The following is a 13602-nucleotide window of genomic DNA, read 5'->3' as shown; positions in this document are numbered from 1 at the left end:
TAATAAGGTTGTTTCAACCAGGATGAAGGGTTAAGATAAATATCCTCCGGATAACTTCGGTGGCTTCCGGAATGTTTCAGTGATGGACGTCCACATCCTCACTTTTCCCATTCGTGTGGTCACCTGAGGTTTTGGATCCGCCTGATTTTTTTGAACACGTCGTAACATGAACTATTTCAAATAATGGACGGAGTGGATTTTACATAAACACCTCTTTGGGTCCCACATGGATTTCGGTTGCACGCGCTCCCTGCAACCAGTGCTGAAGAATCCAGAGCGTTCGGAATTCCGATCCCCACCCACGCCTCATGCGCCAAACTGGCACATCCGTAGAAATTCACCCAAGATCATCATTTGGGCCCACCAAGAATATATCCACAATCAAAATGAGGGAGTCCTCATCATCTGAACGGACCAGATCTCACACACCTTTGCCACGTTCGCACTCGTTCGGCATATCCCCACTCCAGTTTATCCTCGCGCGAATCCCCTTATACTACTTATCGAAATCTTCGGGGGGCCGCCCTACCAGTTGAGTTATTTGATACTCTGGGAATGTATGGCGTTCGATACTCAGTCATTCTTAACTTATCCACGTGGCATACATCGAATCAACCTAAACCGACTAAATTGTGGAAATCGCAGTCTCTTAAGTTAGAACCCCAAAATCTTGTCGATTGAAAAATCTTAACCTTTGATTCATTGATACTTGTTTATTGAAATAGGGCCACCAGATATTTTAATTTTTAACCGTCCAATAAATGTCCACATCTCACAGCGATATAAATAAATAATAATATATTTTTTTTTTTCATGAAACATCTTGAAAGGACCCATAATTCAGAAAGTTTAAATCGAGTACTTATATGCCACGTAAGCATTTTCTAAGTAATTCCTAGGCGCCCGCTTATCATCCGTCGCGCATGACACAACCAAACTTTCTCACATTGTTATATATAGTAGGAGCCGGTACATTTCCACAGTATACATGTGTTATTATTTATAAAAATATAAAATAATTTTCAGTAATCCAGACCATTGATATGTCTCATTTATAATGTATAAACACAAGATTAAAATTATTTTTTTTAAAAACCAAGCAAACTTAACATTCGGATCTATATCAAAGAAGTGGACGGTTAATAAGATAAATAAAAAAACGGTAGAGAATCAATAAATAACGTAAGATTACATAATAATAGAATATAAAAATATTATCTATTTCAATGTTATATATTATCTAACCACGCGTTTCAACCGACGGGATTGAAAATACATGTATACTGTGAAAAGATGCACCGGACGTGTATTATAAATTTTCTCTTGAAAACGAGCTGTTGCTATTCACAGTATCAGTTTTTAAGGCCACGAGAAATATGTCTGAAGGACTTTCTCAATCTCCCACACTCATTCCTCTCCTTCTGGATCTCGTTCTGATCATCTGAGCCGCTGTAGACCGTCCGATCATTTAAGAGACGGAAATGGACGTAATGGAGATGGTCGGTGCAATCGACTGGGAGGAGGAATCTTACCCTCGCTACCAGGATTTCAGAGGTCTTCTCTTTTTCGCACTGTTGTTCCCGTCTATTCGGTTCTTCCTCGACAGGATCGTCTTAGAGGTATCTACGGTCGGATTCGTATGATTCTGTCCATTTCTCGTATGATTCTGTCCATTTCATTGATGGGTTTTTGTTGGTTTTTGGATTGGTTGATTGTTCGACTTGGATTCGCTTCTTTTTCTTTTTGCTTGTTTTGGATGAAATTTCAAGTCATTTGGATCTGATTTTGTTGTTTTCTTGATGGGTTTTTGTTTTAGTGAAATGGGTCGTCACTGGTTTCATCAGAAAATCGTTTTTGTTTTATTTTATTTTATTTTTCTCAGTTTATAAGCTTGTTTTGATGCTGAATTTGAAATTTTAGGAAATTGGGTGTTTTTTGTTTGTTTGTTTTGTTTTTTTTTTTTAATTATTTGGAGGAGTTTGAGACTGCGCGAATTTTTTATTGTCATGATCTGGGTCAGTGAGATATGGACTAATGGTGAATTTGATATGGAAATGGCATTGATTCGACCTCGACCGAGTGTGTTTTCTTGTGGAGAAAATATAGCGTTTGTCTGGTTAAGCTAATGCAGCATTTTTTTTTTTGTTTGGGGGTAGTTATTGTATGTGTGGGCCCCACCCACTTTTGATGATCCATACTGTCCACTCGGTGGGTCCGGGCCCTGTCATGAACTGGTCATGGCCCGAAAGTTTTTTCCGTGGTAAAATGCTAGCCATAGAGTGGTGAATTTTTCCCGTTGAATGAGGATCATAGGATAGACTCTTGATTTCCAGAACATAACTGGACAGAAAGATTTTTGATAGGCATGGCTCATTGCGCATGGATCATGTATGATGGATGGTCTGGATCAGAAGAAAGGTGGTCTCGGCTTAGGTAGTAGGCGCCTCAACAAGAAATCCCATATTACTTGGAGGAGCATTATATAAGACTCCAGGCGCAATGCTGCAGCAGTAATCTATCCAGTTTTCCAAGCCATTTGACACCTTCCGTCTTTCTTACAATATGACTTTCTGCCTTTCATCTTTCCCTATAATACCCCCTTTTTTTGGTGTGTGATGATATGGATTTAAGTATTTTTGAGTCTGAACTGTTTCAACTGAATTCCTTCCAATTCATTCAAGTTTCCTTTTTTTACTTTTGCCACTGATTCCTTGTAAATGATCAGTTCTTGAATGCAGTATGTCAACATCAAAATTGTAATTGTTTGAATGTGTAAACAATATGGTTTTTAAGGGTTGTAGACGAGTGGTGTGAAGTTTCATAGGAATTCAATGAAGTGAGGAGATGATGCACCTAATTTTACATCGTCTTTGTTGGTTGTCATGAACAGTCGCTTATGAGATCCAGTGGGAGTCTGCAACTGACCTTTGATAAGATGAATGAAAGATAGGTGTTCATATGTTGAGTTTCTGGTGTTTGTATAGTGTCTAATTGTTCTATAGCACAGTTAAAAGCAGCTATCTAGCATACTATGTGTGCAAGATAGGTGCTTGCATGAGGTTTGGTGGTTTTCAGTGGGGCGTTGCTGGGCTTCTTTTCTTCGTGCTCTATATGCTTCTTGCTGGTGGTAGCTTTCAAAGATGTTCCTTGATAAAGTTGCAATGAGATCCATTGCGTGAACCCATTGATCTGTGATTTGCATTTTTTTTTTTCTTTCTTAGTTGTCTCTTTCATCCATATTGAGACTATGGTTAAGATGGAGAATTCTTCCCTAATTGATGGAGAAGTGTTTACATCTCTTTGGTTGATGATCTTTTATTCATTTGTTCAATCAAAGAGGGGTAAGATAGTGGGTTAGCTGAAATATGTAGTGTGGTGTTCATTAGTGGCTTGGTGTTGTGGTGGTCTGTGCTGTTTTGCATAGTTTTAGTGGATTAACTCACTTGCCTACTCCAGTTTGTTTGTCTAGCTCTTAGCACAGAGTGGAAGTTGAACCCAAATTGAAAGGACTTTGAATATGAAATACTTTCCAACACAGTAGAAAAAATTGAAATAATTAAAGGATTGTTGAATGAATTTTAGGGCCTGTTTGGATACCACCAAATAAGTTACTTTTTTCTACTTACAGCAGTAGATAAGTAACTTATTTGAGATAAGTAAGTTTAGTTTAAGATCAAACATAAGTAACTTTTTTACTTAAAGTTACTTAATCACTCGGCTTAATAAGTAGAAACCAAAATAAGCTACTTGAAGCATAAGTAGCTTATCTTAAGTAACTTAAGATCCAAACGCCGCCTTAAAGACTCATGGCTCAGTGGTAGACACCGTGTGTTTCTACACCGAGGTCATGGGTTTGAGAACCCATGTGGTGTGTGGGTGTGGGTGCAAGAGTGTGTGTATTCACCTTTCAAAAAAAAAAGGAAAAAAAAATAAAATTTTAAAGACTTATAGGGCATCACACCTTATAAAGGACAGAACTAGGGCATCACACCACTATTTTGAGGGCATCACATCCCACAATCTTGACCCTCAGATGTTACCAGTAAAAGAAGTCTTTAACCATAAAAAGTTAAACATGTAGAGTTCCATACCTACAGCCTTCTATATATAGGCTATGCACAGACCACTTTCCTAGTTTAACTGTTTTTTTTTTGGATAATTTACTTTCCTTGTTTGACTTAAACTCTCTGTGCTTGCTCAGCAAGTGTTCTTTTACTTAAAAGTGGAAACTAACTACTAACCTGAAAAAAAAAAAAGAAAACTATGCTTAGCCCATGCATGTGTACGGGTGAACAGTGTACATGGATGAGCATCGCACACATGAAAACATGCTCTGATTGCTTGTGGTGCCCCCTGATTTAATTTTAGGTGGCAGGTTGTTGCAGTCAGAGACCTGGATGCATAATCTGCCTATCCAATCGTGTTGTGAATCTGTGATTTTCCTGCTGAATGTGGACCATTGCGGTTTTTAGTCAACTGTCTATTTTGTAGGTCAATGATTTGATTACTACATTCCAACCCCCTTCCACATGGTGGCCCACTCAATTAGTGGAAGCTGAGTGATATAGGACAGATGAATAAAAGAAACACGCCTTAAAACCTGATTTCAGGTTTCAAGTTTGAAGTCACATCAGGCCTGGAACCTCTGGTTGAGCCACACCACCTATAGCAGGATCCCACGACCTGAAATAATCCAATCATAGGTTAGGGAAAACAAATCAAGGAAACCGTTTCATTTAGTACTCATAAAAGAGGTTTTACATGTATAAATACTTTTCTCAAAGAGAAAGAAACTGCATACTAATCCTAACCATCTATTTAATAAAATCTTAATGACTAAAGTACTCCTAAATCTCGTCACAACCATACAACTCTTTGTAAATCGGCCATAACTCAAAATTTGAGCTTGTTTGAAAGCTAACTCAATGGGCTTTCAAATGGAACCAATTTTGAATCACTACAACATTATTTGGCAATAAAAAATGGCATACAAAGTAAGTGATGGTAGACTTGGCCATCTTTAATTCTAACAATTAATTAAATAATAAACTTCTAAAACAAGGACACAAACTACGCCCTATGGACTCGAGGACCTACCATCTGACTGCACCTCACATTTGGGGTCCACTAACTGATCGGGGTACCCTAGCCCATAGATCTATTAGATCACCATCGGGGTCCAAGAGACTCTCCAAACAGATTGTGGGGCTCAGATCACTGATCAGTCAAATTGTGAGGCCCAATTCTCTGATTGATATATTGTGGGGTCCACTATATTGACTGCGTCTTTTGATACTTCCATTTGTTCGTTCATCACTTATTGGGATTGCTTAGGAGCCTTTAGGGGACTTTTAATCTTATTAGTGAAGGCTTCATGATGAACTTCTTCCTATCTGTCCTGAACGAATATGTATTCTTCTTTAGATCATGAATGGCAATTCAATCCTGTATCTGGTCCCCCATAACGATATGGCAATGGTCCATTGGCCTGACAGTACACCACTTATCTTCAGAATAAGAAGAGACCTTGCAGAAGATCTCATCATAATTGTGTTGTGAATCTTACTCACATCATAAAATAATAGGTTCATCATAAAATAATAGGAAAGATAGGACAACGGGTAAGAATAAGACGAAGAAAGAGCAACTAAACTGATTTAATACTGTGACTTATATTATTTTAGTAAAGTTATTGAAAAGATCTAAGTTTACTAAAAGTAGAAAATGTAACAAATCATTGATAACATTAAATGATTTTAATGTTTCAGTGAAAAATAACTTCTAAGCTACATAGCATGAAGCGTAGGCTGTGTAGTGTATAGAGTATGCAAATTTGTGTGTAGCATAGGCTACAATTGAGTTTCTTGATATTCTAGTTTGTTGCTTTAAATTCCTAGAGTGGCACAAACTTTTAACTGAGAAAGTGAACGTTATTGTATTTCTATATGTTAATACATCTAGGAAGTAACTACCTCCAATGGACTAGGGCCTAGGTCGATCCGGCTTTTCCTTGGTTTTGGTAATATAAATATGCTTAGCATGTCATGTGTCCTGAGATTATGTGTGATGCTCCACATCCATGTGACACCATCAGATGTGCCGATTGTCCAAGTAATGGTAAAAATATTACAAGAGGCCCATGGCTTAGTGCCTCTCCGTGCTCCAAAGTAGGTTTGTCAGTAGGGTGAGTTTGTGTGGGACACTGGTGTAATCATTTTCCAGTAAAAAGAGATGAGAGGGAAAAAGGGAAAAGGAGGAGAAGAGGAGGAAAGGAGAGAGAGAGAAGAGAAGGAAAGAAGGATTAGGGCATAATCACATGTTTGTCTCTTTGACTAACACTTCTTATTAATAATAAAAAGTGGAGACCAATATGGTCGTTGACTAACATTTCTTATTAATAATCAAAAGGAAAGACCATTACGGTAGTGTGCATGATTACACATGTACATATATCTCTATACTCTCTAAAATACTCCCCTCAAGTTCGAGCATTAATATTGAGCATGCCCAGCTTTGTAACACGTCAATTGAAGATGATGGACCAATCGCTTCAGTTAAAAAATCAGCTAGTTGATCTTGAAATTGCTCATGTGACATGAATTGCCTTGGAAGCCACCTTCTCATGGATGAAGTGACAATCTACTTCAATTTGCTTTGATGGTAAGTATCAGTAGCAAGCATTACAAACTATCAGTGATGCCTTGCCACAACCCAACTTCAGGCGAAACATAAAGAGCATGTAAAAGAGAACTCCAAAGATTGCAAAACAGCCTTGGGCAGCAAACCTATTTCACAAAAAAACACCACCACTCTTCAGTCCACGAATCTTCACAATTCAACTTCCTGGAGTTCCAGGATAAGCATACAGATCATATAGGGATAACCAAAGACCTTCAAAAAGCCCCACTTGATTGGTATATGCCACAAATTGGTTTTTATTTATTTATTATTATTATGAATTTTTCTTTAGATTTGGAAAAACATTAAAGACTCACCATAACAATCTTTAAAAAATCACCGTTAATCTTCTAAAACCATGGTCTCTTATAAGCGAGTCTTTTCCCATCAAGCTGACCATCGTTCATATGGTGTTTTCATCAGTGGTATGGTCTGGTATGTCAATAGTGGTTCCCAAGTCTTCAACTTCTACTGGGAGCACTTCTTGCTCTGACACCGAGTAGAAACAGATGAGAGGGAAAAGGGGAAAAAGATAAGAGGAGGAATTAATGACAGAGGAGGAGGAGAGAGAAAGAAAGGAAGGATTAGGGCACAATCACTTGTGGTCTCTTTGACTAACATTTCTTGTTAGTAATAAAAAGGGAGACCAATATGGTACTCCACATGACTAACACATGTACATATGATTCTCTATACTCTCTACAATTTTTCGAACCTGACCAGGGGAATCAGATTTGTCTCCTACCAGGTTCTGGATAAATTTAAAGAATGTGAGGTATGAGATCTGGATCTGGTCAGATTTGGGTATCCCATCAGATCCAATTTTTAGCATGAATTTGGATTCCGGCTGGGATCAGGTCTAAAATCATGCACAATTTCAATTCTAGATTTGGACTTGGATAGAAATCGACATTAGAAACATGCTTTCTTGGATGGTAAATATGATTAAGGGTTCTTAAATAATAAGTATAATTGGATCAGGATAAAAAAAAAATTATGGTACTGATCAGTATGTATGTGTGTATGGAAAACGCATACATGGTACCAATACCACCACTAGTAGTGGTACCAGGCTATTATAGGGCCGACATGATGTGTGCATCAGATCCATCCCATCCATTGGTGCCATCCTTAGTTGTTAGGCTATGGGGCCAAAAATCAGACCGGACAGAAACACAGGTAGGCCACACCACAGGGGACACTTGGGATGGAATGCCCAACCAATAGAACTTCCCTAGAGTTGGTGGGGCTCATCGTGCTGTGCATATATCATCTAAGCCACTCATCAGATGCCCCACCAGGATGAAGGGACATGATCAAATCAGGCCATTCCAAAACTCAGGTGGGCCACACCACTTGAATTTAGAGGTTTTAGACATGCATGACACTGTTCCCTATGGTGTGTAACCCACCACAGTCTTGGAACAGCCTGATTTTTGGGCTCTATGATGTACACAAGGGGGATAACAAGATGGACAGAATAGAGCAGATGCACACCCTGTGGGCCCCACAATATCTTGGTACCACCACAAGTTGTAATGTACTGGTACCATGCCAGCTCACTCCTATGTGCGTGCATTCCCGTGTGCATGTGTGTAAGTAACCTTGATCCTGTGCCTCATGGATGCCTGAGTCAGGCACCCAAACTGACCCAATTTATCATCAAATCTGACTTTATTAATCAGCCCAAAATATGGACTGGGATTTTATTAAATTGGATCAAATACTTTAAGTATCCATGGATCCAGGTACCCATTGACATGCCTACTCACAAGTAAAACTGCAAATGTCAACCAGTCTTGTACCATCTAGACTGCCCTTTTGTGATTGAAGCAACATTGTGAGGATGGTGTTCTTCTATTTTTGTAGCGAATGTCAGCTTGAGGCTATGGCAATGTGAGCATCACTTCTGCTATGTTGAGCTGAATGGCAATCAAGGGATTCTAATGCATCCATGTATTTATCACAACAAGCTTCCACCTACGATTAGATTGGCTTGCCCCATAGGTGAAAAGATTTGATTGGTACCATCAGAGTATGGATCCTACATGTGTGCACTTGTTCACACGTGTACTGTTCAGCATACACATGTAAGCATTTTTTTTTTCGTAATTAGTTTCATTTTAGTATAAAACTTGCTTAGCAAACAAACAGTTGTGGTTTAAGTTTAGGAAAGTGTCGTGCAAGGGTATGGAAATCTACATGGTCCTATGTGGTTATCCTTTTAATGATGAAAAACTTCTTTTCATGTGGGTGATTCTCCCAAAAGTAGTGGCCTTGGTTCTATCCTTCCTAGTTGTGTGATGCTTTAGAAGACCATTTGAAGTTCATTCAACAGTCCTTTATTTTAATTTTGTTTTTGTTTGTTTGTTTGTTTGTTTTTTTTTTTTTTCTTCAATTCCTGCTATTCTGTGGAGTGTACTGGGAAGAATTAATGTAGAAGTTACTTCAAAAGCACGCATGTAAAATTCTCAGAGTCAAATTCCTTTTCAATTTGGGCTTAATTTTGACTCCATACTGTGTTTGATGAGTTGTGTACTAATCACTATAATTTTGGCCTGCTGGCCATCCACATGATGGTCCATCCCACCAGATAAATTGTCCTTATTACCTGTTTGCCAGATGTATGTTGGGGGTGACATTTCACGGAACTCCCATGAAGCAGGCATCATGATTTCACTATGTTGATGCTGTTTCTCGTGATGTGCATTATTTCTTTTTTAATTTTTCTCTATTTGAGTGCCTTCTTAATGAGAATATGGATCATTTGTTTGGCTGGACTTTATGCTTATTGAACAAGGGAAGCATCCAGTGCCTCCGGGGTTTAAGATTTTTACATACCATGTATGTCATATGTTTCGTATTTGTATGATGATCCAAGCAATCGATCCCATGCCTCCTTTGATTGGTCACTAACGAAAAAGCTTCTTTACTAGGACAATCATTACATTTTCTTGCCGCATGTGAGGCATATATATATATATTCCTCTGGTGTCCATATGTACTGCACTTATTTAACTGTTAGGATTGTCCTATTAGAACGATTTTTGGTCGATTGCCCATACACTATTGGACCTCCTGAATGAATGGTTTGGATCATGTCTGCATATGCCACATCACATGTATGATAGAGATATGGAGGCATGGTAACTCAAACTTCATGACACTGGTTAGCTTCCTAGTGTGTCAGTGACTGTCTGCATTTTATTTTATTTTTGCTTCCAATCTACATAGACAAACCCCCCCCCCCCCCCCCCGCCCGCCCCCCCAATCTATATAGACATTATCGTGCATGCTTGTTGCAGAAAGTGGCAAGGAGATTAGTTCTTGGAAAGGGTCATGACACTTGGGACGTTGGCAAAGAAGAAAGAAGGAAGCTAAATAAATTCAAGGAGTCAGCGTGGAAGTTTTTCTACTATCTTACAGCAGAGGCTTTTTCGGTGGCTGTTACATATAGTGAACCTTGGTTCACAAACACCAGATTCTTCTGGGTAGGACCTGGGGAACAGGTCTGGCCTGATCAAAAGATTAAGTATGGTTATCCTTTGATTTTTTTAGCCATCAGATTCTGATAGAATAAACCAGCAATCGTTTTTATCCACAATGTTTCTTTTCTGTATGCCAAAATCTCAATTGCATGAAGCCCTATGTAACTCAGACACCAAAGGCTCGTTTGGCAGCACGGAATGGGAGGGATTTGCGTTTTTGTTTTTTGGTTTTTTGGGTCTGGTAGCAAGTAATGGGAGGTTTTTGGATTTCAGAGGAATCAAAATCTCCCAAAAGAGCCCCTTTTGCATTCCCACTTCAAAACTGATCTGCAGAATTCACTTCATTCCACATGTTGCAAATTCCACGATTGCATAGGATTTGAAACCCATGCTGCCAAACGAGATCTAAATGCATGTTGGTGTCAGATGTTTCGACCCTTGGAAGCCCAGAACTCATACTAAAACAGTAATTGGTGATGTTAAATATATAGTATCACATGGTTACTTGCGTGAGATCTAGCCTGTTCATTAGGTGGGGTGGGTCCAGCATGTTGCTGATCTGGCTCAAGAATCAGGCTGGTTGCAATACACAACAAGTGGATGATTTGGCCAATTTGGTCAGGTGGCCATAATACATAACAAGTGGATGACTTGGCCAATGGTCCACATTCAGGGTCTATTGTCCCATCTGATGAGTGGACATTAGGCTGGGACATTGACATGTTGGGCCTGGCCCACACCTAATGGACAGCTTGGATGTCACAGGTGTGCGACATTGGCACCTTGGGATGTATGGGGCTTGGATATGCGTATTTGGAATTTTCAAGTCTCTTTTTACATAAATATTATTTTGCAACTGTAAAAGATAATAAAAAATGTTTGAGAAGATGAGAAAGCATGTAATGTTAACTATCCAGTACTTCGAAAAAATTTCTAATCATCCTGAAGTAAGAGAAACCCTAATATAATCCTAACTATCCAGTACTTCGAAAAAAATTCTAATCATCACCATTTATTTCCCTGAAATAGAAAAAATGACCAAAATACCCTTGAATGCCATCACAACCATGCAGGCTTTACGTAAATTAGTCATAACTCACACAAATGGGTTTAGAATTGCAAGATGTTGGGCTTATTTGAAAGCTAGCTTGACAGGCTGTCAAATGGGACCAATTTTGTGTTATTTGGACATCGTTTGATACCTGAAAAGACGCCCTCTAAAATAAGTGCATGAAATATTGTGGGAAACTTGTAGCGCAAGCTATCACTACTCTACTAACTAATTAAATAATAAAACTATGGCTTGTCGAATCACACAGTCCAATCAGACTGTTGATTTGTGTCAAGATATGGCATTTGACCATTGATCGAATCCAGATCTTCAATTAGGCTAATTTGGATGATTGGATGGTCTAAATCTTTGATCAGACAACTTGGGTGGGCTGGATGTTTCCTTTGATCAATTATGTATGCTCCCAGGCCTCTTTCACTTATCTTGATCCCAAGTCTCGGGCGTCAACTTCCAGTTCTTCTTAGAGGATTTATGGATTTTGATGGATGGATCATCAATCGTGGTTTCATTCACTACTTTTTGTTGGTTTTGGTCATCAGGGTGTATTTTTGTCCCTACTAGCCTCTGACATGTGCCTTTTGATAATCTTTGTGACAAGACAAGAGTGTCTATTACTACTTTGATATTCATCACATTGTCATGGATATGATCGTTGAGCGATTATGGTCGCCTCGACAATTGAGTCTTCCATCTTTTCATCATTTGATTTAGCAAAAATACCCAACATATCCTAATTAACATAAGCAAAAGATAATAAGAGAATAAGAGCTAGGTGGGCCTAGGTGGGTCATATCTACTTACGTTAACAAGATCCACAATCACTTATAGGTTTATCTGTTACATCTTGTTTTGTTTCACTTGATCCATCATCTGATCACTTTTTTTTTTCAATCCATTAATAAGGCTATTTGTGGATCTCTTGATCCATCCAATGGCAGATTCCTTATGACCATCCAGTGGAGGATCTGTTGAGGTCGACTAAGTGAATCCCTTTATGCCATTCCACTCTATCAAGTGCGATACATTTAGTTAGACAATAGGTCATTAAGTCTTTTCTCACTACCAGCATCCATGTTCTTTTGGGCCTTCCCCTTGCATTTTAAGAGCCTTCAACTTGTACCAACTCGCTCCTAACCAGTGCAGTTCTTGGTCTCCATTGCACACGGCTAAACCAACTTAGTCTACTTCCCCTCGTCTTATTACCTATTGGTGCCACTCCTAAGTTCCCTCGAATGAATTCATTTCTAATTCTATCCTTCCTCATCTTGCCATCCATCCATCTCAACATCCTCATTTCAACTACACATCCTATGGACACGTTGTTACTTAACTGCCCAACATTTTGTCCCAAAAGGCATGGTTGGCCTTATAACTGTCCTATAGAATTTCTATTTCAGTTTGAATAGTACACGACAATTACATATAACTCAAGAGGCATATCTCTATTTCTTCCACCTAGCTTGAACAATATGTGCAACATCCTTCTTAATCTCTCAACTCTCATGAATTATCGACCCATGGCATCGAAGTGGTCTTTTGGGGAAACTTCTGGGATGGTTTGGTCAATATAAGGCAAATCAACTACTTTGTATTCTTATGATCAAACCAGCTAACGGTGTTCGAAATATCGGTATCGCGTTATGTATCACACCCTTGGGATACGGATACGTATTGGTTATCGCATGGGATATATCGGTTGTATCGCGTAATGTATTGTTGTTGTTGAAAACATTGGGAAATTGGTCGAATTTTTCAATGAAACTTCAGTGATTGTTAAAAAAGACATCAATACACACTTATAAATCAAAACATTACGAAAAACAAGTGCACATAATAGGTTTTCTTTATATGGGTCCTAATCTATGCGTTGTCTAACTAAATTGATGCAAGTATATTCAAAGTTTATTCATCTAATTTATGAATGTAAGAAGACGTGTGGAAACACAAGAAATACATTCAAAAGAAAAAGAAGAATTACTTGGTCAAGTTACATGTTTGATTTTATGTTTGGACACAAGATTGCAACCGAATTGTGAGAACTTGGGAAATTTTGATTATTTTTTTTCAATTTTTTGCAACTTGGCCCATGTCCTCCAAATCTCGAAATTGAAGCTCCAAATCCATGATTTTTCATGCAAAACATGAAAAATCATGGCTTTGTAATAATCTAACATTGATTTACAAAAATAAAAAAAAAGGATCTAAAATCGAAAATGCTCACCAGATCAAACATGTGAGATATATATATCCAACTACTTGTGCGTTTCATATCGCACAGGGGGGATACAAGCAGTGTTCGAAATATCGATGCTATCGGCCGATATTATCGTTATCGGCCCCCAGCGAGACAACACTCGTCCGATA

General features: G+C 38.6%; 1 protein-coding gene and 1 long non-coding RNA gene across 4 annotated transcripts in view; both read left to right on the top strand.

Annotated features, from left to right (window-relative positions):
• The first annotated feature begins 1352 nt into the window (after positions 1 to 1352).
• LOC131258000 (ceramide synthase 1 LOH3-like) overlaps positions 1353 to 13602 on the top strand; it is a 28040-nt gene continuing 15790 nt past the window's right edge. For 2 of the 3 annotated variants that reach the window (XR_009177762.1, XM_058259023.1), the window contains exons 1-2: positions 1353 to 1619; positions 9984 to 10210. Coding sequence is in view for 2 of the 3 variants with exons in the window: in XM_058259023.1 (XP_058115006.1) it covers positions 1482 to 1619; positions 9984 to 10210 (365 nt within the window). In the remaining variant the exon portion in view is untranslated. The remainder of the gene's footprint in view (positions 1620 to 9983; positions 10211 to 13602) is intronic. The other variant, XM_058259022.1, reaches the window with a different exon arrangement.
• LOC131258001 (uncharacterized) lies at positions 1953 to 4261 on the top strand. The gene is made up of 2 exons (XR_009177763.1): positions 1953 to 2741; positions 2825 to 4261. It is a non-coding gene; the product is annotated as an uncharacterized LOC131258001 (long non-coding RNA).

The sequence above is a fragment of the Magnolia sinica genome, chromosome 10, assembly GCF_029962835.1.
Source record: "Magnolia sinica isolate HGM2019 chromosome 10, MsV1, whole genome shotgun sequence".
Lineage (NCBI taxonomy): Eukaryota > Viridiplantae > Streptophyta > Magnoliopsida > Magnoliales > Magnoliaceae > Magnolia > Magnolia sinica.
This window is presented reverse-complemented; position numbering and strand designations above follow the sequence as displayed.